This window comes from Ylistrum balloti, unplaced genomic scaffold (genome assembly GCF_031769215.1).
Source record: "Ylistrum balloti isolate Yb309-2 unplaced genomic scaffold, AGI_CSIRO_Ybal_v1 Utg370948, whole genome shotgun sequence".
In the NCBI taxonomy this organism is placed as follows: Eukaryota; Metazoa; Mollusca; class Bivalvia; order Pectinida; family Pectinidae; genus Ylistrum; species Ylistrum balloti.
This window is the reverse complement of record NW_026782534.1, coordinates 890691-914860: the sequence shown is the minus strand read 5'-3', so window position 1 is coordinate 914860 and position 24170 is coordinate 890691. Positions and strand designations below refer to the sequence as shown.

Sequence of the window (24170 nt, the reverse complement as noted above, 5' to 3'; positions counted from 1 at the left end):
AGAACCAACAATTTATGGGTCATTTGACAGTTAAGGACCATTAGTGAACAGCTCAGTGGACACTAAAGGGCAATAACAGTAGAACTCATTAGACAGTTAAGCACCATTAATGTATTGTTCAGTAGGCAGTTAAGGACCATCAATGTATAGCTCAGTAGACAGTCATGGACCATCACAGTATGGTTCAGTAGGCAGTTAAGTACCATGAATGTATAGCCTAGTAGACAGGCAGGGGACCCTCAATGTATAGCTTAGTAGACAGACAGGGACCCGCAATGCATAGCCTAGTAGACAGGTAGGGACCCTCAATGTATAGCCTTGAAGACATGTAGGGACCCTCAATGTATAGCCTAGTAGACAGGTAGGGACCCTCAATGTATAGTCTAGTAGACAGGCAGGGGACCCTCAATGTATAGCCTAGTAGACAGGTAGGGACCCTCAATGTATAGCCTAGTAGACAGGTAGGAACCCTCAATGTATAGTCTGGTAGACAGGCAGGGGACCCTCAATGTATAGCCTATTAGACAGGTAGGGGACCATCAATGTATAGCCTAGTAGACAGGTAGGAACCCTCAATGTATAGCCTAGTAGACAGGTAGGGGACCCACAATGTATAGCCTAGTAGACAGGCAGGGAACCCTCAATGTATAGCCTAGTAGACAGGTAGGGGACCCTCAATGTATAGCTATACAGTGATGGTTCTTAACTCTCTACTGTTTGACACAGTAATGGTCCAGACCATTAATCCACAACCATGCTTGCATTTAAGGTCATTTAATGTGCCAGCAGGTTAAGAACCAACAATTTATGAGTCATTTGACAGTTAAGGACCATTAGTGAACAGCTCAGTGGACACTAAAGGGCAATAACAGTAGAACTCATTAGACAGTTAAGCACCATTAATGTATTGTTCAGTAGGCAGTTAAGGACCATCAATGTATAGCTCAGTAGACAGTCATGGACCATCACAGTATGGTTCAGTAGGCAGTTAAGTACCATGAATGTATAGCCTAGTAGACAGGCAGGGGACCCTCAATGTATAGCTTAGTAGACAGACAGGGACCCGCAATGTATAGCTTAGTAGACAGGTAGGGACCATCAATGTATAGCCTTGAAGACATGTAGGGACCCTCAATGTATAGCCTAGTAGACAGGCAGCGGACCCTCAATGTATAGCTTAGTAGACAGACAGGGACCCGCAATACATAGCCTATTAGACAGTATAGCCTGTATAGCCTAGAGACAGGTAGTATAGCCTAGTACCCATCAATGTATAGCCTAGTAGACAGGTAGGGACCCTCAATGTATAGCCTAGTAGACAGGTAGGGGACCCTCAATGTATAGCCTAGTAGACAGGTAGGGACCCTCAATGTATAGCCTAGTAGACAGGTAGGGGACCGTCAATGTATAGCCTAGTAGACAGGTAGGGGACCCTCAATGTATAGCCTACAGGTAGACAGGTAGGGGACCCTGTATAGCCTAAGACAGGTGTATGTATAGCCTAGTAGACAGGTAGGGGACCCTCAATGTATAGCCTAGTAGACAGGTAGGGACCCTCAATGTATTGCCTAGTAGACAGGTAGGGGACCCTCAATGTATAGCCTAGTAGACAGGTAGGGGACCCTCAATGTATAGCCTAGTAGACAGGTAGGGGACCCTCAATGTATAGCCTAGTAGACAGGTAGGGGACCCTCAATGTATAGCCTAGTAGACAGGTAGGGGACCCTCAATGTATAGCCTAGTAGACAGGTAGGGACCCTCAATGTATAGCCTAGTAGACAGGTAGGGGACCCTCAATGTATAGCCTAGTAGACAGGTAGGGACCCTCAATGTATAGCCTAGTAGACAGGTAGGGGACCCATCAATGTATAGCCTAGTAGACAGGTAGGGACCCTCAATGTATAGCCTAGTAGACAGGTAGGGGACCCTCAATGTATAGCCTATTAGACAGGTAGGGGACCCTCAATGTATAGCCTAGTAGACAGGTAGGGACCCTCAATGTATAGCCTAGTAGACAGGTAGGGGACCCTCAATGTATAGCCTAGTAGACAGGTAGGGACCCTCAATGTATAGCCTAGTAGACAGGTAGGGGACCCTCAATGTATAGCCTAGTAGACAGGTAGGGGACCCTCAATGTATAGCCAAGTAGACAGGTAGGGGACCCTCAATGTATAGCCTAGTAGACAGTTAGGGTAGACAGGTAGGGGACCCTCAATGTATAGCCTAGTAGACAGGTAGGGACCCTCAATGTATAGCCTAGTAGACAGGTATGGGACCCTCAATGTATAGCCTAGTAGACAGGTAGGGACCCTCAATGTATAGCCTAGTAGACAGGTAGGAACCCTCAATGTATAGCCTAGTAGACAGGTAGGGGACCCTCAATGTATAGCCGAGTAGACAGGCAGGGGACCCTCAATGTATAGCCCAGTAGACAGGTAGGGACCATCCAGTGATGGTTCTTAACTCTCTACTGTTTGATACAGTAATGGTCCTGACCATTAATCTACAACCATGCTTGCATTTAAGGTCATTTAATGTGCCAGCAGGTTAAGAACCAACAATTTATGAGTCATTTGACAGTTAAGGACCATTAGTGAACGAATAGGAAAAGAGTTAAGGATCATCAGTGAAAGAGTTTTTAGACAGGATCATCAATGTTAACAGTTAAGGATCACCATGTACAGCTTGGCAGTATCTTACCATCAGTAAAGATTAACAATGGAAATGCTTGACATAATCTGATTTTATTGGAAATTTTGTATATAAACACTATAAATGCTATTACTTAAAATTGTAAACTGACACTTCTCAGATTATTGTTATTTATATATAAAATCTATCTACATGTATCACACTGATTAGTGTATATCTTTGTACCATTCCAGCTTGGAAACAGCTGTATGGAGAAGCCATCAATGCCTGTAATGTATCAATATAATGATGTTGATGAATCATCTTTTGTATCTTTCTATCAGTGCCCCCTGGTGGTGTAAGTGGGGGTTCCCTTTCTATTAGTGCCCTCTGGTGGTATAAGTAGGGATTCCCTTTTCTATCAGTCCCCCCAGGTGGTGTTAGTGTGGATACCATTTCTATCAGTATGCCTCCCCCCAATTATTATATAACCCTGATAATGTACTTGATACCCCAACCCTGTAATACAAGGTGCAGCTTACTTAGCCAGCCAAAGTCTCTGTATTACAGTGATCAACTCCAATATAATACCAAGTTCTATCTTTTGAAAAAAAAAGGTGCATATAAAAGATAATGTATATAAGTATATAATATGTATATGTTACTGTTTTGTTGAGATTATTGTATCAAACAGAAGTCAGAATGTAAAGTATTTGTTCTACAACATTGATGATGTCCACCTCTTACTGACCCTTCACTGACCATTGGTAAAATATGTACACAGACTGAGTGCTCTACATAATTAAGTGGAAAGATAGAGTTGTCCACTAAAGCAACACAGAATGTTTACTTCTTTCTTCTGTTGTTTGGTTTAGTCATTGAAAACATTTTAGCTTTCATCAGTTCTGAAGTTGTGCTGATGTAAATCAAAGATATGTAGTGGAGTCAAGAAAACCATTAACCTACTTTTAACTTTATTATTTCCAAATCTGTCTAAGTTGATGAAACTTCTCATTGTGTGTATGATAGGCTTCGCTTAGTCGGTTCTATACATAACATTGCTGACTTCCACAAGTACAGGTGTACCTCTGTAGTATAATAAAGTGTTATCTTGCCACCATTTTATTGATGTTCAATACTTGATAAACAGGGAGATCGTGGCGGCAGCCTGTCACTCTGACCTGTCACCCGAGTGAGTAAAGACATTAACATAAACAGACCTGTCTATATATATTCTATTTATTATCATTTCTTATCTGGCCTCACCTCCATGGCCGTATTCTAAATGAAGTCTGGGATTCTGTTTCTGTTGTTTGTGGACCTCAAATGTCATGTCTTCTGTATAAACACATCTAGACCTCATGTGACCTTTAGAACTATCTTAACATGTTGAGACCTCTAATGACATGTCCTCTGTATAAACATGTCTGTTGAAATAATTCGTCCAACATGTTTGGGTCATAAGAGTGAGCCTTTGTCCCAACATGTATGGATCTCAAGGAGAAAGTCCTTAGTCCAAACTTGGCCAGACCTTCATGTATTTGGATCTCAAGGAGTGAGAAGTGGCGAGTCATTTGTCCCCATGTGGCCAGACCTCATGTGAATGTGTTACCTTTCTCCACATAGCTGTACTGTTGTCCTACAGTGTACTTTCCAGGAGCTTGACATTGTGTCCACACACAGCCTTCTTCCCTAATCCACCATCTACCTTCGGCTTTACATGCACCAGATGCATGGTCCCACTGTTAGCCTAATTCATTCACCTGTCTATTTTCCTCCCTGCTGTTTTCCATATCAATTTAATAGCTTCTGTTTCCTTACTGACCTTCTGACCCTATCAATAAAAAAAAATTATATCTTATAGCAGCCACTACATACTTTACTACCTCCCACAGCTTCCTACCTCCCAACAGATGTATCCCCTACAATATCCTCTCTACAGACATACCCCCTACAATATCCTCTCTACAGACATACACCCTACAATATCCTCTCTACAGACATACCCCCTACAATATCCTCTCTACAGACATACCCCCTACAATATCCTCTCTACAGACATACCCCCTACAATATCCTCTCTACAGACATACCCCCTACAATATCCTCTCTACAGACATACCCCCTACAATATCCTCTCTACAGACATACCCCTCAATATCCTCTCTACAGACATACCCCCTACAATATCCTCTCTACCCCTACTCTCTCTACAGACATACCCCCTACAATATCCTCTCTACAGACAAACCCCCTACAATATCCTCACTACAGACATACCCCCTACAATATCCTCTCTACAGACATACCCCCTACAATATCCTCTCTACAGACATACCCCCTACAATATCCTCTCTACAGACATACCCCCTACAATATCCTCTCTACAGACATACCCCCTACAATATCCTCTCTACAGACATACCCTCTCTACTACAATATCCTCTCTACAGACATACCCCCTACAATATCCTCTCTACAGACATACCCCCTACAATATCCTCTCTACAGACATACCCCTACAATATCCTCACTACCTCTTCTATCCTCTCTACAGACATACCCCCTACAATATCCTCTCTACAGACATACCCCCTACAATATCCTCTCTACAGACATACCCCCTACAATATCCTCACTACCTCTTCTATCCTCTCTACAGACATACCCCCTACAATATCCTCTCTACAGACATACCCCCTACAATATCCCCCTCAACGCTCTACCTCTCTACAGACATATCCTCTCTATACCCCCTACAATATCCTCTCTACAGACATACCCCCTACAATATCCTCTCTACAGACATACCCCCTACAATATCCTCTCTACAGACATACCCCCTACAATATCCTCTCTACTCTCTAGACATACTCCCTACAATATCCTCTCTACAGACATACCCCCTACAATATCCTCTCTACAGACATACCCCCTACAATATCCTCTCTACAGACAGACCCCATCCTCTCTACAGACATAACCCCTACAATATCCCTCTCTACAGACATACCCCCTACAATATCCTCTCTACAGACATACCCCCTACAATATCCTCTCTACAGACATACCCCCTACAATATCCTCTCTACAGACATACCCCCTACAATATCCTCTCTACAGACATACCCCCTACAATATCCTCTCTACAGACATACCCCCTACAATATCCTCTCTACAGACATACCCCCTACAATATCCTCTCTACAGACATACCCCCTACAATATCCTCTCTACAGACATACCCCCTACAATATCCTCTCTACCACTTCTATCCTCTCTACAGACATACCCCCTACAATATCCTCTCTACAGACATACCCTAGTAATTCCCCGTAAAATATCCTCTCTACAGACATACCCCCTACAATATCCTCTCTACAGACATACCCCCTACAATATCCTCTCTACAGACATACCCCCTACAATATCCTCTCTACAGACATACCCCCTACAATATCCTCTCTACAGACATACCCCCTACAATATCCTCTCTACAGACATACCCCCTACAATATCCTCTCTACAGACATACCCCCTACAATATCCTCTCTACAGACATACCCCCTACAATATCCTCACTACCTCTTCTATCCTCTCTACAGACATACCCCCTACAATATCCTCTCTACAGACATACCCCCTACAATATCCTCTCTACAGACATACCCCCTACAATATCCTCTCTACAGACATACCCCCTACAATATCCTCTCTACAGACATACCCCCTACAATATCCTCTCTACAGACATACCCCCTACAATATCCTCTCTACAGACATACCCCCTACAATATCCTCTCTACAGACATACCCCCTACAATATCCTCTCTACAGACATACCCCCTACAATATCCTACAATATCCTCTCTACAGACATACCCCCTACAATATCCTCTCTACAGACATACCCCCTACAATATCCTCTCTACAGACATACCCCCTACAATATCCTCTCTACAGACATACCCCCTACAATACCCTCTCTACAGACATACCCCCTACAATATCCTCTCTACAGACATACCCCCTACAATATCCTCTCTACAGACATACCCCCTACAATATCCTCACTACCACTTCTACCCTCTCTACAGACATACCCCCTACAATATCCTCTCTACAGACATACCCCCTACAATATCCTCTCTACAGACATACCCCCTACAATATCCTCTCTACAGACATACCCCCTACAATATCCTCTCTACAGACATACCCCCTACAATATCCTCACTACCACTTCTACCCTCTCTACAGACATACTCCCTACAATATCCTCACTACCACTTCTATCCTCTCTACAGACATACCCCCTACAATATCCTCAATATCCTCTCTGCAGACATACCCCCTACAATATCCTCACTACCTCTTCTATCCTCTCTACAGACATACCCCCTACAATATCCTCTCTACAGACATACCCCCTACAATATCCTCTCTACCACTTCTACCCTCTCTACAGACATACACCCTACAATATCCTCTCTACAGACATACCCCCTACAATATCCTCTCTACAGACATACCCCCTACAATATCCTCTCTACAGACATACCCCCTACAATATCCTCTCTACAGACATACCCCCTACAATATCCTCTCTACCACTTCTACCCTCTCTACAGACATACCCCCTACAATATCCTCTCTACCACTTCTACCCTCTCTACAGACATACCCCCTACAATATCCTCTCTACCACTTCTACCCTCTCTACAGACATACCCCCTACAATATCCTCTCTACAGACATACTCCCTACAATATCCTCACTACCACTTCAAACTTCCTTACAGACATACCTCCTCCCCTGTCTTCACTACCATTTCACCCTTCCGTACCAACATACCCTTTCACAACCAACCCACACCTTCACTACTGCTTTACACTGTTTATGTAATTATACTTTATCTACTTCCCTCATGCCCTCACCACTGTCTATACCCTTCATATAATTTTACTTCATCCCAGTCCCTCATACCCTCACCACTGTCTACACCCTTCATATAATTATACTTCATTTCCTTCCCTCATGCCCTCACCACTGTCTATACCCTTCATATAATTATACTTCATTTCCTTCCCTCATGCCCTCACCACTATCTACACCCTTCATATAATTATACTTCATTTCCTTCCCTCATGCCCTCACTACTGTCTACACCCTTCATATAATTATACTTCACCCCGTCCCTCATGCCCTCACCACTGTCTACACCCTTCATATAATCATACTTCATCTCCTTCCCTCCTACCCTCAACAATGTCTATACCCTTCATATAATTATACTTAATCTCTGTCCCTAATACCCTCACTACTGTCTACACCCTCCATATAATTATACTTCACCACTGTTCTTCACCCTTCCTATAAACATACCCCTCCCCTCCTTATGCCAGTAAATCAATATAATTAAAGTCTGGTCTTTCTATTTACTTGTGCCTTGTTACATTACAGATGTAGATATAAATGTCTAAGTCCAGTGGTTACATTATCGAGGTATGGAGTAGTAGGTGAAGTAAGAGATTTTATTTAGATTGTCAATATATCCTAGTTGGAAGGGAGGGTTCAGTCATGGAATGTTTTGTCCAGTTGGAAATGCGACCGGAAATTATGCAAATCATCATTGTTGACAATGTGAAAAGTTTCTGTTATTACTGCTGAATAGTGGTATCTTTGAATTACAAACACAAACCCTCTAGATTACTTAGATAAAGCTATCTTATATATCTACCATACTGGCAAATGTCATAGCGGCTTTCAAGCGAAACATGTTTTCTTTCACTAAAAAGACCTGTGAAATCTTTTTCATAAAGTCTGTGCTCCGAGGTTATTACTTGACAGAAGTACCTAGGATACGTTACAGTGAAGATGTAAAGTTATCAATATATCAGAGACATAAATATAGGTCTACATGTAGCAAAATTAGTCTACAGGATAACCATGGTAACTAATAATGATTCCTTGGCATAACTTCTTTATCTGTTAGAGGCTCATGACAACTTCTCATGAACTTTTAGGTAATCCTGAATATAACTCACAAAAGTGTTAGAGACTCCTGATATAAAAACATGAAGCAGGCCCATCATGTGTGTGCTATCCAATACAGCACAGGGGAAGGTCCATGAACTCTTTCCTGAGACATACAAACAGCCCAGAGTGGAGGTCAAATTGCCTTAGATATTCAAATATCAGTTTACGTTGAACTTGAAAAGCCATGACATTGGATTGTAATCCCACTACAGTTCGCCCAAAATATCTGACACTTGTAACTCCACCCAATACCCTAACCCTATCAAAGCAACATAACCTAACACCACTCCATAGCCTTACCCTACCCCATACCCTATAACCCTACCCACACCACATACCCTAAGCCTATCCCCATGCCACACCCTCAAACTACAATATTCTCTTATAACCCTACTCCCACCACATACCTTAACCCTACCCCCACCCAGAGCCTAACCCTACCCCATACCCTATTATCCTACCCCCACCCCACACCCTCATCTTCTGCTATATCCTGTAACCCTACCCCAACCATGTTGATACTAGCAGGAGACAAGTGTCAGTGTAAATGTGATCAGTAAGCTATACAGGCTGATGTTTATGCTACGGATAGAAAATCTGTTTCCCATAAGATCTACTTATTGTACAGGTCAGACAGGTCACATGTTCCACAATACAATGACTAGTGTCAGTGATGAATCTCTAGGTAGAAGGAAATTGTTAGATGAGGAGAGGTCACTATCAACCTTTCAGGAACCCTGTCATTACAGACCAGTCAGACTGCTGACTAATCAGATGTTTGTTTATACATCATTGGAGGAGAGTTCCTGTTTTCACCTCAAACCTGTCACAGTGTATTGGGGTTCTGCAACCCTGAGGAGAGCTCTAGCTCTTACACCCTAGCTTCGCTCAGGTCAAGGTCAAATATTATCTGTTTCTATCAAACCTATCATGGAGTATTGGGACAGTAATGAGGAGAGCTCCTGTTCTAACACCCGAAGTTCACACAGGTCAAGGTCAAATGTTATATGTTCCCATCCAACCTATCATGGAGTATTGGGACAGCTTTGAGGAGAGCTCCAATTCTAACACCTCAAATTCTATCAGTTTAAGGTTAACCATTATTTGTTTCTATCAAACCCATCTCCAGTATTGGGATGGTGTTAACCATTAATTCACTACACAGTCCACTGTTCTCCCTTTGTTGTCAATGAACTCTCCTCACATTGCCACTGAGTCATCCACATGATGCCTGAGTCGCCCCATGTTGTCTCAGTACTTACCCTTCAACATCCCCATGATGCCCGAGTCGCCCCATGCTATACCAGTACTGACCCTTCACCATCCACATGATACCGGAGTTGCCCCATGTTGTCTAGTACTGACCCTTCAACATCCACATGATGCCTGAGTCGCCCCATGCTGTAACAGCACTGACCCTTCAACATCCACATGATGCCCGAGTCGCCCCATGCTGTAACAGTACTGACCCTTCAACATCCATATGATGCCTGAGTCACCCCATGCTATAACAGTACTGACCCTTCAACATCCATATGATGCCCGAGTCACCCCATGCTGTCACAGTACTGACTTTCACCATCCACATGATGCCCGAGTAGCCCCATGTTATAACAGCACTGACCCTTTACCATCCACATGATGCCCGAGTCGCCCCATGTTATAACAGTACTGACCCTTCAACATCCACATGATGCCCGAGTCGCCCCATGCTGTAACAGTACTGACCCTTCAACATCCATATGATGCCTGAGTCACCCCATGCTGTCACAGTACTGACTTTCACCATCCACATGATGCCCGAGTAGCCCCATGTTATAACAGCACTGACCCTTTACCATCCACATGATGCCCGAGTTGCCCCATGTTGTCACAGTACTGACCCTTCAACATCCACATGATGTCTGAGTTGCCCCATGTTGTCATAACAGCACTGACCCTTTCCACATGATGTCATCCACATGATGCCCTTCAACATCCACATGATGTCTGAGTTGCCCCATGTTGTCACAGTACTGACCCTTCAACATCCACATGATGTCTGAGTTGCCCCATGTTGTCATAGTACTGACCCTTCAACATCCACATGATGTCTGAGATGCCCCATGCTGTATCAGGTCTGACCCTTCAACATCCCTTGTATATGACATCTTTCCTATACTACTGATAACCAACAGTCTTCTATTTGTCTGGTATAATATATTGTGAAACTTTTGTCATAATGAAGTACTTGAGTTGGTCGACCATTGGGACTGTGAACTTCCTGTTCCTGTGTTGTTTGTGGTAATCTACCACTTAGCAATACACTCCCCACTTGTTTCTGACTCAACATTCTCACACATTTCTACAAGTCATTCTGCTTTCCTGCTACATATGTTCATTTATTTGTCATTTCCGACCCTGAAATGTCTCTAATGACAAGAACCTGATATGAACTGATGTTATGTTACAACTGAAGTGAAATCAGTAGAAATGATCTCTGTACAATAGAAATGGAAAGCAAGCTAGTATATCTCAGCATGCTTTTGTTACAAATAATCCAAAGTTTTCAGATTAAATTGTAATTTTATTCATTTTCTCCAGACAAAAATCTACATGTATTCACAATTGTCATCTGGATACAATAATTACCAGAAAGTATTACATAATGTATGGTAGATGTAATCAAATCAGGTAATATAATATTGCATTAACACTTATCGCTAACCATCACCTTTTCATCCATTAGTATATGCTTGTACCTTCATTTACAACATGGTTATACAAGCATTATTATCACTAGCAGCAGAGATGGCTTAATATGGTTTCAACTGAAATTGTGAATTCAACTCCAGGCAAAAAGTTAGGGTAAAAAAAACCTCACACAGTACATGTTCTTTTTTTGACATCAAAACTCAAAGATATTTACCATAACTATCATTATTCCACTATACGATAATTACATCAATTTGTCCTTAGATTTTTTATCAGTAATGACAGCCAGTTAGTATTGCCATATAAGAATACCCATAAAACAGTGATAATCACTGACACATTGCAGCTACTAATGGGGGCAGCATCAAAGTTCTGGCAAAAAATTACAAAACAAAGAAATGACATCATCAATCAATCAGAGTTTGTCATTAATCTATAAGTTGTTGAAACCTGATCTCCCCTCAGAGTCTTTGGTTAGACTGATCCTTGTCTGATCTGGACCCATCCAATATTGATCTGAGGAGAGCAGAGGCTGAAGAGATGTACTTGTCCTTAACAGACATAAAATGCGCCAGACCTGCATTTTCAGTGTCAGTGACATCATTGACATAGCTATAAACATCATTACACTGACACACTCTTAATAACCTTTATTCTTACTGCAAGATGAAATATCAGAAGCATTTAACATCTACACTTACAATGTTTATTTGTTGATAATTTGTCCATAGCATGTGCTTTTTATATTAAAGCATTACATTTTCTAAAGCATCTAATTCAAAAACATATTTAAGTAGCAATTTGTAATTTGCATCTAATTTGAGTACTTGTTTCAGCCCACACCTAAGACTTAATCTAACAGTCCACCATTAATGTTAAACTCTGTAAAGTATCTATTTCAAAATACTAATTTCGGCAGTAAGTTGTCCATAGCATGTAACTTAAATACTTATTTCAGCAGTAAGTTGTCCACAGTACCAACTTATATACTTATTTCTGTGGTATGTTGTCCATAGCATCTAATTTTAATACTTATTTCAGCAGAAAGTTGCCACAGCATCTAATTTATAGATTTTTTTCAGTGGCAAGTTTTACTTTGCGTGTAAGTTTTGAACAGCAGTTAATTTTCCATAGGATTAACATTGAGTAAGTTCAGAGCTTAGGCCAACTTATTTCTACTACAACACAGTTAATTATCATCTGATTAAAATGCAATTTCAAACTCATATTTCATTAGGTTTCATGAATATGTTTTGAAATAATTTCAGAGACAGATCTACACATGTGTACACAGTCATGCTCATTTTGAGATTGTGGTAGATTGTGTTTATCCTCAGTCTGCTCAGTTTTCCTACAACTATAACAATATCACATCTTTCATCATTAATATCATACATCAGAGAACCTAGGTTTGGTCTGCCAGGATTGTAGCAGGCTGGAGACACAAACCTCCCAAGTAGACAGCAGTATCCCTAATACATGTTGGTTATACTGGTACATAAGGATGTTGTGACAGGAAATATCATAGAATAAAAAAAAGTGTCACCAATTATAATTACACAGCTACAAAACATGGTAATAAACAACATCATTTACGACTTGTATGTTTAAAAAATTCAGGCAATAATATTGGTCCAGCATGATTGGGGTCAAGACTTATGTGTCGGGGTGATTATAGGAACAAAGTTGGTCCAGCATGATTTGGGGTCAGACTTGTGTGTTGGGGTGATTATAGGAACAAAGTTGGTCCAGCATGATTTGGGGTCAGACTTGTGTGTTGGGGTGATTATAGGAACAAAGTTGGTCCAGCATGATCTGGGGTCAGACTTGTGTGTCGGGGTGATTATAGGGAACAAAGTTGGTCCAGCATGATTTGGGGTCAGACTTGTGTGTCGGGGTGATTATAGGGAACAAAGTTGGTCCAGCATGATTTGGGGTCAGACTTGTGTGTCGGGGTGATTATAGGGAACAAAGTTGGTCCAGCATGATTTGGGGTCAGACTTGTGTGTCGGGGTGATTATAGGAACAAAGTTGGTCCAGCATGATTTGGGGTCAGACTTATGTGTCGGGCTGATTATAGGAACAAAGTTGGTCCAGCATGATTTGGGGGCAGACTTGTGTGTTGGGGTGATTATAGGAACAAAGTTGGTCCAGCATGATTTGGGGTCAGACTTGTGTGTTGGGGTGATTATAGGAACAAATTGGTCCAGCATGATTTGGGGTCAGACTTGTGTGTTGGGGTGATTATAGGAACAAAGTTGGTCCAGCATGATCTGGGGTCAGACTTGTGTGTTGGGGTGATTATAGGAACAAAGTTGGTCCAGCATGATTTGGGGTCAGACTTGTGTGTCGGGGTGATTATAGGAACAAACGTGTTGGAGGACGGGGGACGTACTTATGCCAGATTTAACATAACTTTTAAAAGTTTTCTTTTCATCATGTTGACATGAAACAATATCATTTAAGGATTGGAATATATCTCTATATTAATGTTATAACCTATAGATAACTATACAAGACATGGAATATATTACAGGCAACTGTTCTGCAGCTTAATATCAGTGATCCTGAAATAAAATTACAAATTTATCTAAATGACATAAATGATGTACAGAAATTTGAGCTCTGAAAATCCTCAGCACCATACAAGTCCTTATTGATACAATGTAAAGGTCATACAGAACAGGAAAGGTCGATCATTGTGTTTACCCTGAAAATAGGCCTGTGGGGCCAATACCTAACTCAAAGTAGAGAATTGGGCTGATTGTAAGTTTCTTATCAAACTGTAACAGACATGGGTGGGCTTATTAACAGACATGGGCTTATTGCTGGACAAGTATGGTATTACTGATGATCATGAAACAAAAAACATCAGAAAATCGCTTTAAAAATGGACTTTGATTGGACACACCAGGTCCATCTCTTTAACAGCAACAAATTGAAAGTTAACACTTGCATACTTCAAAGGATATTTTTCAAATTTTAGAACTAAAGAGTGTAAATTCAATTTCAGAAAACTTTACTTCAATCTATTTATAAACCCCACACATTAATTAAAATCTAATTAACCAAGTGGTTTTTCAAGAAGATATGTGATGAATACTTCACTTTAAAGTTGATCCTCATATGTAAAATTAGCTGCAGTATATAGACATTAGGCAGCTGGTGTTGTTAATATCCACACCTACACTGAAAGGCACTCGGAGTCCTGATCGATTACACAAAGGCACAATTAGCCTGTATGAAATATATCTCCTTTACGTAAATTTGTATGATATGATTAAGACACCCCTATCAAGAGCTACAACATTTTTTCTTGTGATGATTCGTTTCCTCCGGTGTTTCCCCTGGTCTGATCACATGTAACTCCTTTCGTAATGTCATGCGGCCCATGGCTTCCTCATGCAGCACACGAGCCATGTCTTTGAACATGTCATAAACTCCTTCATTTTCCTTACAGGATATGGAATATACACCCGACAGCACATCACCACATTCACGAATAAAGTTTTCAATGTCGGCCTCCGTGACTTTGTCCTCTCCATCGCAGTCTGCCATATTTCCACACAAGAATATTTTGGCTCCCTCTGCATTCATGACAATGTCTAAGATGTACTGTGACAGGATGGTAAAGGTGTCTCTATTGAGCACACTATAACACAACAGGGCAGCATTTGCCCCACGGTAATAACTGGAACCAATGAAACTCATTCTCTCCATACCACCAGTATCCCACAATGACATCTGTACAAACACAAAATTAAACAGAGATGAAAGATTTCATTGTAATCTTATAACATTGTGAAAACAGAATTCATGGCAGATGTTTCAACCTAACACAATTCTGATAAATTGATTAAAAAAACATCAATGAAAACATGTTCGTAAAATCATAATGTTTGGGTATAAAAAGGGCAATCACTCTGTCAAAACAGACATGGGATTGTTTTGATATATGTAAACAAACAATTGCCTAATTATTGATGTTAGTTAAGTGGAAATTGTTCAGGTAGTCAGACGGAAACAGGGGACTAAATTTCCAGGTAGCTAGCTTCAGTGGTGAGGGTCAAGGTTCTAAGGCTGATCTGAACATAATAATTTCACAGTATTACAGTATACAAGATTTATATGTAACACTGTAGAAGCAGAGTCCATACAGGTGATACTTTTATTACTGCTATACATCACAGTGTTATGAAGAAGCTAGATGAAACTTGATGAACCCTTAGACAAGATATAAATCAGTACTGAGGGTTATATTGCTGAGACCAGGCCTGGAAGTAATTATCTCATTGATATGCTAACCAGCTGACAGGGTGGGAATCTTTAAACCTGACAGCTCAAATGATGAGACAAGAATCCTTAAAGCTGACAGACCAGCTGCTGTAACAGACTTTCTATGAGATCTGTGTGAGTTATAATCTGTAATTAATTACTTACTTAATGCTGTATAATTATATCCCAATGGGAGGAACAAGTATCTTTAATCAGGTCAGATTTTTTACCTGATATTACTATCTAGTTTTATTAGAAGTGATTATTTGTGTTTATCTTGTCATGATGGATTATTTCCAGTTTAGTCAAGTATACAAACATCTGATACATTGTACAGTACAAAGGAGGAAGGAAATTCACCCTGTATAAAGCTCCTGCAGGCTGCAATCTTATACTCAAAACTTGTTTACAAGAGATCCTAGAGGGATCTTGGTGCCCACCATTGTTTGATCTTTATTTATTCTTAAAAACTGGATCTTTTCCTTTCTTTTATCTTTGTTTTTTCTCTCAATGACAAGAAATTTGAACATTTCTTTGCAAAAATAGCAATAATTATCTTAAACAGCCAAATCCAAGATGGTGGCCTGAAGCCACATTTTTCTGAAAAGCCCCCAAATCAAAAGGCACAATTAAGAACACAGGGAAATCTATGTATGAAATTTGAGAAAGATCTATGCAGTAGTTCTCAAGTAATAGCCATATCAAAATCTGTTTACAGATGGACGGACGGACAACGGACAGACCACAAATGTAGGCCAATTATTTTAGAATACATTATACGTTTCCTGTCTCAATTACTGGTGTATTTATACAGAAAGGAGTGATATTTCATCACGAGTATCATCATATCAATAAACAGCAATAAAACATGAACACATCTACATGAAAATATGCATGAAGATTACTTTTAGAGATAAGTCTCCACAGGTATGAACTGAACAATGTTATTAGCTATAAAATGTAGAAACACCTATCAAAGGAGTTATTATGTAATAGTTCCTTTGTTGTGAGGTGTGTGTATATTGTCAACATTAACATGAAAGCTTTAATAACCTGTTACGGTTACCTACTTATATAAGCGAAGTAATGCTTACATAAACTATATTTTCCTGCCCAATTTTACAGCATTTATGTCTGCATTTTAACATGAAATATACACACACACAATACCATTCATAAAACGATAATTCTAATTTTATTGTCTCTTTCTAAAAATAAAACACATTTTGAGTTATGGCAATAACAGCTAATATTAAATTGTGAATTATTGAAAAAAAAATCGCTGATGCTTGTATTTACTACTTTACACAAAGTCATTTTTAATACAAACATACAAAAGTATGAACACTCAACAACAGACTGTACTGATCAATTAAATAGGTCATTGTGATCAAGGTTTCACAGTCACATTCACAAAATCAACATCTAGACGTCTGCAACACCTACACACCACAGTATCACAGCGTTATTATTTAATATGTAACGCTCGAAAAGACTCATCACCTCCTCTTTACCTTATCTGTATCAAGCACAACATATTCATGTTTCTGAAAAGGTTTCTTTTTAAGGGCATATCAGAAAGATCTAAAAGTACATTGAAAATGAATTTATATAAGTTATAGATAACTGAAAGTGTTTGGGAATGTTCGACAGTTTCCTTTCCTTGGAGTTGAGGGAGGGTTTACAATAAGATGTCTTACCCGATTCTCCAACGAACATGACAAAATAACAGCTGTTATCAGGATGGTTTATTTGGGTAGTACTGTTAAGTGTCCAGTAATTAATGTCTACTTACTTTCACATCCATTCCATTGATATTGAATAACTGGCTACTCTGATCCAGCCCAACAGTGGACTTCTTTCCTGTTTCTGTTGTGAATGTGTCATTCATGAACCTCCGGAATATAGAACTCTTTCCTACTCCGTATTCCCCACACAGAATCACTTTGTAGTTTGGTGGTCCGGAGGCCATCACTGGTCTGTAATACAAAGTAGTATGCTAAATGAAAATCGTCACTAGTCTGTCATACTAAGTAGTGTGTTAAACAAACAACAGGTTGAGAAACAATAAACTAATATACAGGTAGCCTTGACTCGCTGGAGTTTACAGATAGATAGGTAGTAGGGTGTCGTGTTACAGATTGGAAAGTCGCTAATTTGAGCCACAGTGAGGGCAGAGTGTGCCTTACATTTCTCCTTTCTATTACATATTTCAGGGGTTAGAGGAGGAAATATTGAAAAGTACAGGTCACCTTATCCTTGGCTAGTTGGAATTTCTCTTCAGATAAATGGTGTGTCAGCTGTAGACTTCAGAGCCCCAGCTGGGCTGAATATTAGACCTTTCTATTACACAGCTAGTTAACAAATGAATGCATGTTATTATTATAGATGTGTAGAAATATCAAAGTCAATGTGTTTGGATGTATCCTACAGTTTTGTTATTGGACTGGAAGACAGACATATTTCACACACCAGGACACATCAACTGTTCAAATCATCTTAAGGTATTAACACCGAACCAATGAACATCAGTACCTAGCATTTCCTGAGATTAACTGTACAGCAATTCTAAACCATCGGTCAGACAATGATTTAATATTGCAATAAAAAATAAAGACCATGAAGTAAATTTTAAATGTCAATGCAGATAAGATACATTAATTATCATAAACAAAGAGAAAGTGATGTAAAACACAGAGAGAAAGTGGTGTAAAACACAAAGAGAAAGTGGTGTAAAACACAGAGAAAGTGATGTAAAACACAAAGAGAAAGTGATGTAAAACACAGAGAGAAAGTGGTGTAAAACACAGAGAAAGTGATGTAAAACACAGAGAAAGTGATGTAAATACAATATAACAATGGTGAGAGAGGAGATACCTACTCCATTGTCTAATTAACCGTCTATAACAACACTTGTTTTCCTGTCAGCTGCCAGGAATACATCCTCACATAGCAACAATGTGTCAGTGTGTGTATACTTTATATCTTCTACTGTAAACAGCCTGACACTTCCTTCTCAACCACTTCCTGCACACCCAACAGGTTGTGGGGATCAAAGTCACATACATACAAATGTACACAGCTTAGAGATCAGAGCTGACAACTAGACAGCTTAGAGCTAAGTGTTGACAACTATACAGCTTAGAGCTCAGTGTTGACAACTATACTGCTCAGAGCTCAGAGATGATACCTGTACAGCTTTAAGCTCAGTGTTGACAATTATACAGCTTAGAGCTCAGTGTTGACAATTATACAGCTTAGAGCTCAGAGTTGACAATTATACAGCTTAGAGCTCAGAGTTGACAATTATACAGCTTAGAGCTCAGAGTTGACAATTATACAGCTTAGAGCTCAGAGTTGACAACTATACAGCTTAGAGTTCACCATCGATACTCAAGATGTTACATTCAAAATCACTTTCTGCACCCTGGAACATATCATGGCAAAAAGGAAGGTTCCATGTGCTATACCTTATGGACTTCACAGCTTGGATCTAAAGAGATGACAACTAGACAATGCTAAGACATGACAACTTCACAGCTTAGATCACAAGACATGACAACTTCACAGCTTGGATGTCAAGAGATGACAACTACACAATGCTAAGACATGACAACTTCACAGCTTGTATCTCAAGAGATGACAACTACACAATGCTAAGACATGACAACTTCACAGCTTGGATCTCAAGAGATGACAACTATACAACTTTAAGCTCACAGACAACTAATATACAGCTTCGAGTTCTCTATAGCTGAAAAAGAGCACTTTTTACGACATTTTGAAGAAATTTCACTTTTTTGACAGCGTAAATGACAGCATGACTCAGTTAACGGAGTCAATGCGTTCTCATTGCTAAGTACTTCTCTTGAGTATAACTCTGAAAGTCAATAGAATATAACAAAGATTGTCTGTTATTCAATAAAAATAAAGATTCATTTGTAAAATTAGTTACACTTATTATAATGACAGTTTCTGAAAAAATTGTGCGGCAACATACTGATTTTTTGCTTTTAAATTAGGTTCTAAAATCAAACCTTTCAAAATCACCATCAGAACAAAAGTTTAACCGCGGAATGAGTTTTACTTATTAGGATATCCTTAGGCTGAGATATAAGATTACTGTGTATCATCTTACTATCAATATTAGACTGTCTACCAATCAGGAACAGCTTTGGTAAGGTGTTTGACCAGGACGGAACTCAAACTTGCCTGTACTACTTTCTATTTATAGTTCTTAAGTACACTTAAGTCAGAAGTAAGTAAAAAACAGGTAATGAGCTTCTTTGTTTAAATTACTCTCGAGATGTAGAGTAACATTTCTTCAAACATCTTTCAAAATTATTTAAATATTTAGAAAATGAATGAAGTACACATATGGTACATTTCAGTTACATAAAAGCTCTTCAGGGTAAAATGTTCTATATATCTGGCAGAATTTACTTGATTCAAACATAACCAGACAGAATTGGTTTGTAGAAATAACAACTTTGTTCTCATTTAATAGAACAATTTAAAATGAACTGTAAATGGACTGAAATATGTATCTTCAACATTGATGACATAATGCCACACCGCCTCAATCAAACTATCACATATTAACAGCATTAGGCTGCAAAGTTTAAGAAGGATCAAACTTTTGTTGCACCAGTATGTGAAGAGTTTATGTTTCTGTAACAATCTTTTCCCAGCTGTTCTGTAACAAAAATTACTTTGTAACAGCCCTTTTTTAATTGACAATTTTCATGTACAAAACAAGCATAACATTGGTCCACCCTGATCCTTATCTGATACATAACACAACACAAATGTCCCTATGTCTGTACCACAGAGGTCAAGTAACACAGCACACAAGTCCCTGTGCTGCTGTCAAGGTCAAATAGTAAAGAACACATGTCCCTGTCTCTGTAAGGCAAAGGTCAAGTAACAGAGTACACAGGTCCTTGTGTCTACGGCCAAGATAAAGAAACACAGCACACAGGTCTCTGTGTCTACAGCCAAGATAAAGAAACACAGCACACAGGTCCTTGTGTCTATAGCTGAGATAAAGTAACACAGCACACAGGTCTCTGTGTCTATAGCCGAGATAAAGAAACAGCACACAGGTCCGGTGCCTATAGCTGAAATCAAGTAACACAGCACACAGGTCTCTGTGTCTACAGCCAAGATAAAGAAACACAGCACACAGGTCTCTGTGTCTACAGCCAAGATAAAGAAACACAGCACACAGGTCTCTGTGTCTATAGCCAAGACAAAGAAACAGCACACAGGTCCTTGTGCCTATAGCTGAGATCAAGTAACACAGCACACAGGTCTCTGTGTCTACAGCCAAGATAAAGAAACACAGCACACAGGTCTCTGTGTCTACAGCCAAGATAAAGAAACACAGTACACAGGTCTCTGTGTCTATAGCCAAGACAAAGAAACAGCACACAGGTCCTTGTGCCTATAGCAGAGATCAAGTAATACAGCACACAGGTCTCTGTGTCTACAGCCAAGATAAAGAAACACAGCACACAGGTCTCTGTGTCTACAGCCAAGATAAAGAAACACAGTACACAGGTCTCTGTGTCTATAGCCAAGACAAAGAAACAGCACACAGGTCTCTGTGCCTATAGCTGAGATACAGTAACACAGCACACAGGTCTCTGTGTCTACAGCCAAGATAAAGAAACAGCACACAGGTCCGGTGCCTATAGCCGAGATGAAGAAACACAGCACACAGGTCTCTGTGTCTACAGCCAAGATAAAGAAACACAGTACACAGGTCTCTGTGTCTCTAGCCGAGATAAAGAAACAGCACACAGGTCCGGTGCCTATAGCTGAGATACAGTAACACAGCACACAGGTCTCTGTGTCTACAGCCAAGATAAAGAAACACAGTACACAGGTCTCTGTGTCTCTAGCCGAGATAAAGAAACAGCACACAGGTCCGGTGCCTATAGCTGAGATACAGTAACACAGTACACAGGTCTCTGTGACTACAGCCGAAATAAAGTAATATATAACATAGGTCTCTGTGTCTATAGCCAAGATAAAGAAACACAGTACACAGTTCTCTGTGTTTATAGCCAAGATAAAGAAACAGCACACAGGTCCTTGTGCCTATAGCTGAAATACAGTAACACAGCACACAGGTCTCTGTGTCTACAGCCAAGATAAAGAAACACAGTACACAGGTCTCTGTGTCTATAGCCAAGATAAAGAAACAGCACACAGGTCCTTGTGCCTATAGCTGAGATACAGTAACACAGTACACAGGTCTCTGTGACTACAGCCGAAATAAAGTAATATATAACAAAGGTCTCTGTGTCTATAGCCAGGATAAAGAAATACAGCACACAGGTCCTTGTGTCTACAGCCAAGATAAAGAAACACAGTACACAGGTCTCTGTGTCTATAGCCGAGATAAAGAAACAAAGTACACAGGTCTCTGTGACTACAGCCGAAATAAAGTAATATATAACATAGGTCTCTGTGTCTATAGCCGAGATAAAAAAACACAGCACACAGGTCTCTGTGTCTATAGCTGAGATAGAGTAACACAGCACACAGGTCTCTATGTCTATAGCCGAGATAAAGAAATACAGCACACAGGTCTCTGTGACTACAGCTGAAATAAAGTAATATATAACATAGGTCTCTGTGTCTATAGCCGAGATAAAAAAACAGAGCACACAGGTCTCTGTGTCTATAGCTGAGATAGAGTAACACAGCACACAGGTCTCTATGTCTATAGCCGAGATAAAGAAATACAGCACACAGGTCTCTACGTCTATAGCCGAGATAAAGAAACAGCACACAGGGCCTTGTGATAATACAACAATTTATATAACTCTTCTTACATATTCAAAAGACAAGCACAGGAATGTGTTTTACTCTGTTCTCTCTCGGCACTCGACAGGAATGTGTTTTACTCTGTTCTGTCTCAGCACTCGACAGGAATGTGTTTTACTCTGTTCTGTCTCGGCACTCGACAGGAATGTGTTTTACTCAGATCTGTCTCCCCACCGGACAGGAATATGTTTTTCTCTGTTCTGTCTCAGCACTCAACAGGAATGTGTTTTACTCAGATCTGTCTCGGCACTGGACAGGAATTTGTTTTAATTTTTCCTATCTTGGCATTCGACAGTAATGTGTTTTACTCTGTTTTTATGCTGAAAACACTCTATATTCTCACTCAAATGATGTATGTATTCAGTTCATTGATTTTCTCTGAAGTAAACACAGAAACTATCCTTTTGTGAAATATCATCACGGAGAAATATGGTTACTTCTACACTAAAAGATTTTCTCTGAAGAGTACTATGCACATTCTGTGAAACATTTACAAGGAGAAATATGGTGACTTCCTTAGTGATAAAATTTTTATAACGAGAAATACGGTATTACCACGGTGAAATATTCACACCTAGAAATACAGTATCCCCATGGTGAAATATTCACACCAAGAAATACAGTATCCCCACTGTGAAATATTCACACCAAGAAATACAGTATCCCCATGGTGAAATATTCACACCAAGAAATACAGTATCCCCACGGTGAAATATTCACACCAAGAAATACAGTATCCCCACTGTGAAATATTCACACCAAGAAATACAGTATCCCCACGGTGAAATATTCACACCAAGAAATACAGTATCCCCACGGTGAAATATTCACACCAAGAAATACAGCATCCCCACGGTGAAATATTCACACCAAGAAATACAGCATCCCCACGGTGAAATATTCACACCAAGAAATACAGTATCCTCACTGTGAAATATTCACACCAAGAAATACAGTATCCCCACGGTGAAATATTCACACCTAGAAATACAGTATCCCCACGGTGAAATATTCACACCAAGAAATACAGTATCCCCACAGTGAAATATTCACACCAAGAAATACAGTATCCCCGCTGTGAAATATTCACACCAAGAAATACAGTATCCCCACTGTGAAATATTCACACCAAGAAATATATTCACACCAAGAAATACACCCCACTGTGAAATATTCACACCAAGAAATACAGTATCCCCACGGTGAAATATTCACACCAAGAAATACAGTATCCCCACTGTGAAATATTCACACCAAGAAATACAGTATCCCCACTGTGAAATATTCACACCAAGAAATACAGTATCCCCACGGTGAAATATTCACACCAAGAAATACAGTATCCCCACGGTGAAATATTCACACCAAGAAATATTGTACTCTTTCTGTGGTTCATTTACATGAGTAAATATGGTAGCGGAAGCCAGATAGAAAACTGAAATATAAATGTACTGTGTGGATGAGATAAAAAAAATATTAACACTTTTACACCTAAACTAGGCCACATCAATATAGGTACTATGTACAGATAGAAAAACAGCATTTTATCTTCAGTAAACTTAGCATTAAGTTGCCCTGAAAGAAATTTGACAGGAACATACTGGTTGTTGTTTTTATCTTCAAAAGATGTAAACACAATTTAAAAGAGGAATTATGTATGTGTATTTATAGAATGTAAATGTAGGTCAGACAGA

The 24170-nt window shown here is 39.8% G+C and overlaps 1 protein-coding gene across 2 annotated transcripts in view; it reads right to left on the bottom strand.

Moving 5' to 3' along the window:
- Positions 1-11223: 11223 nt before the first annotated feature.
- The window catches only part of LOC132559666 (uncharacterized), a 28463-nt gene continuing 15516 nt past the window's right edge, over positions 11224-24170 (bottom strand). Inside the window, exons 1-3 of one of the 2 annotated variants that reach the window (XM_060224283.1) lie at positions 18521-18570; positions 17435-17618; positions 11224-15108 (exon numbers count right to left, since the gene is read on the bottom strand). In XM_060224283.1, coding sequence (XP_060080266.1) covers positions 14659-15108; positions 17435-17618; positions 18521-18525 — 639 coding nt within the window. In that variant the 5' untranslated portion in view covers positions 18526-18570 and the 3' untranslated portion in view covers positions 11224-14658. Of the gene's footprint in view, positions 15109-17434; positions 17619-18520; positions 18571-24170 lie in introns of those variants that run through there. The other variant, XM_060224282.1, reaches the window with a different exon arrangement.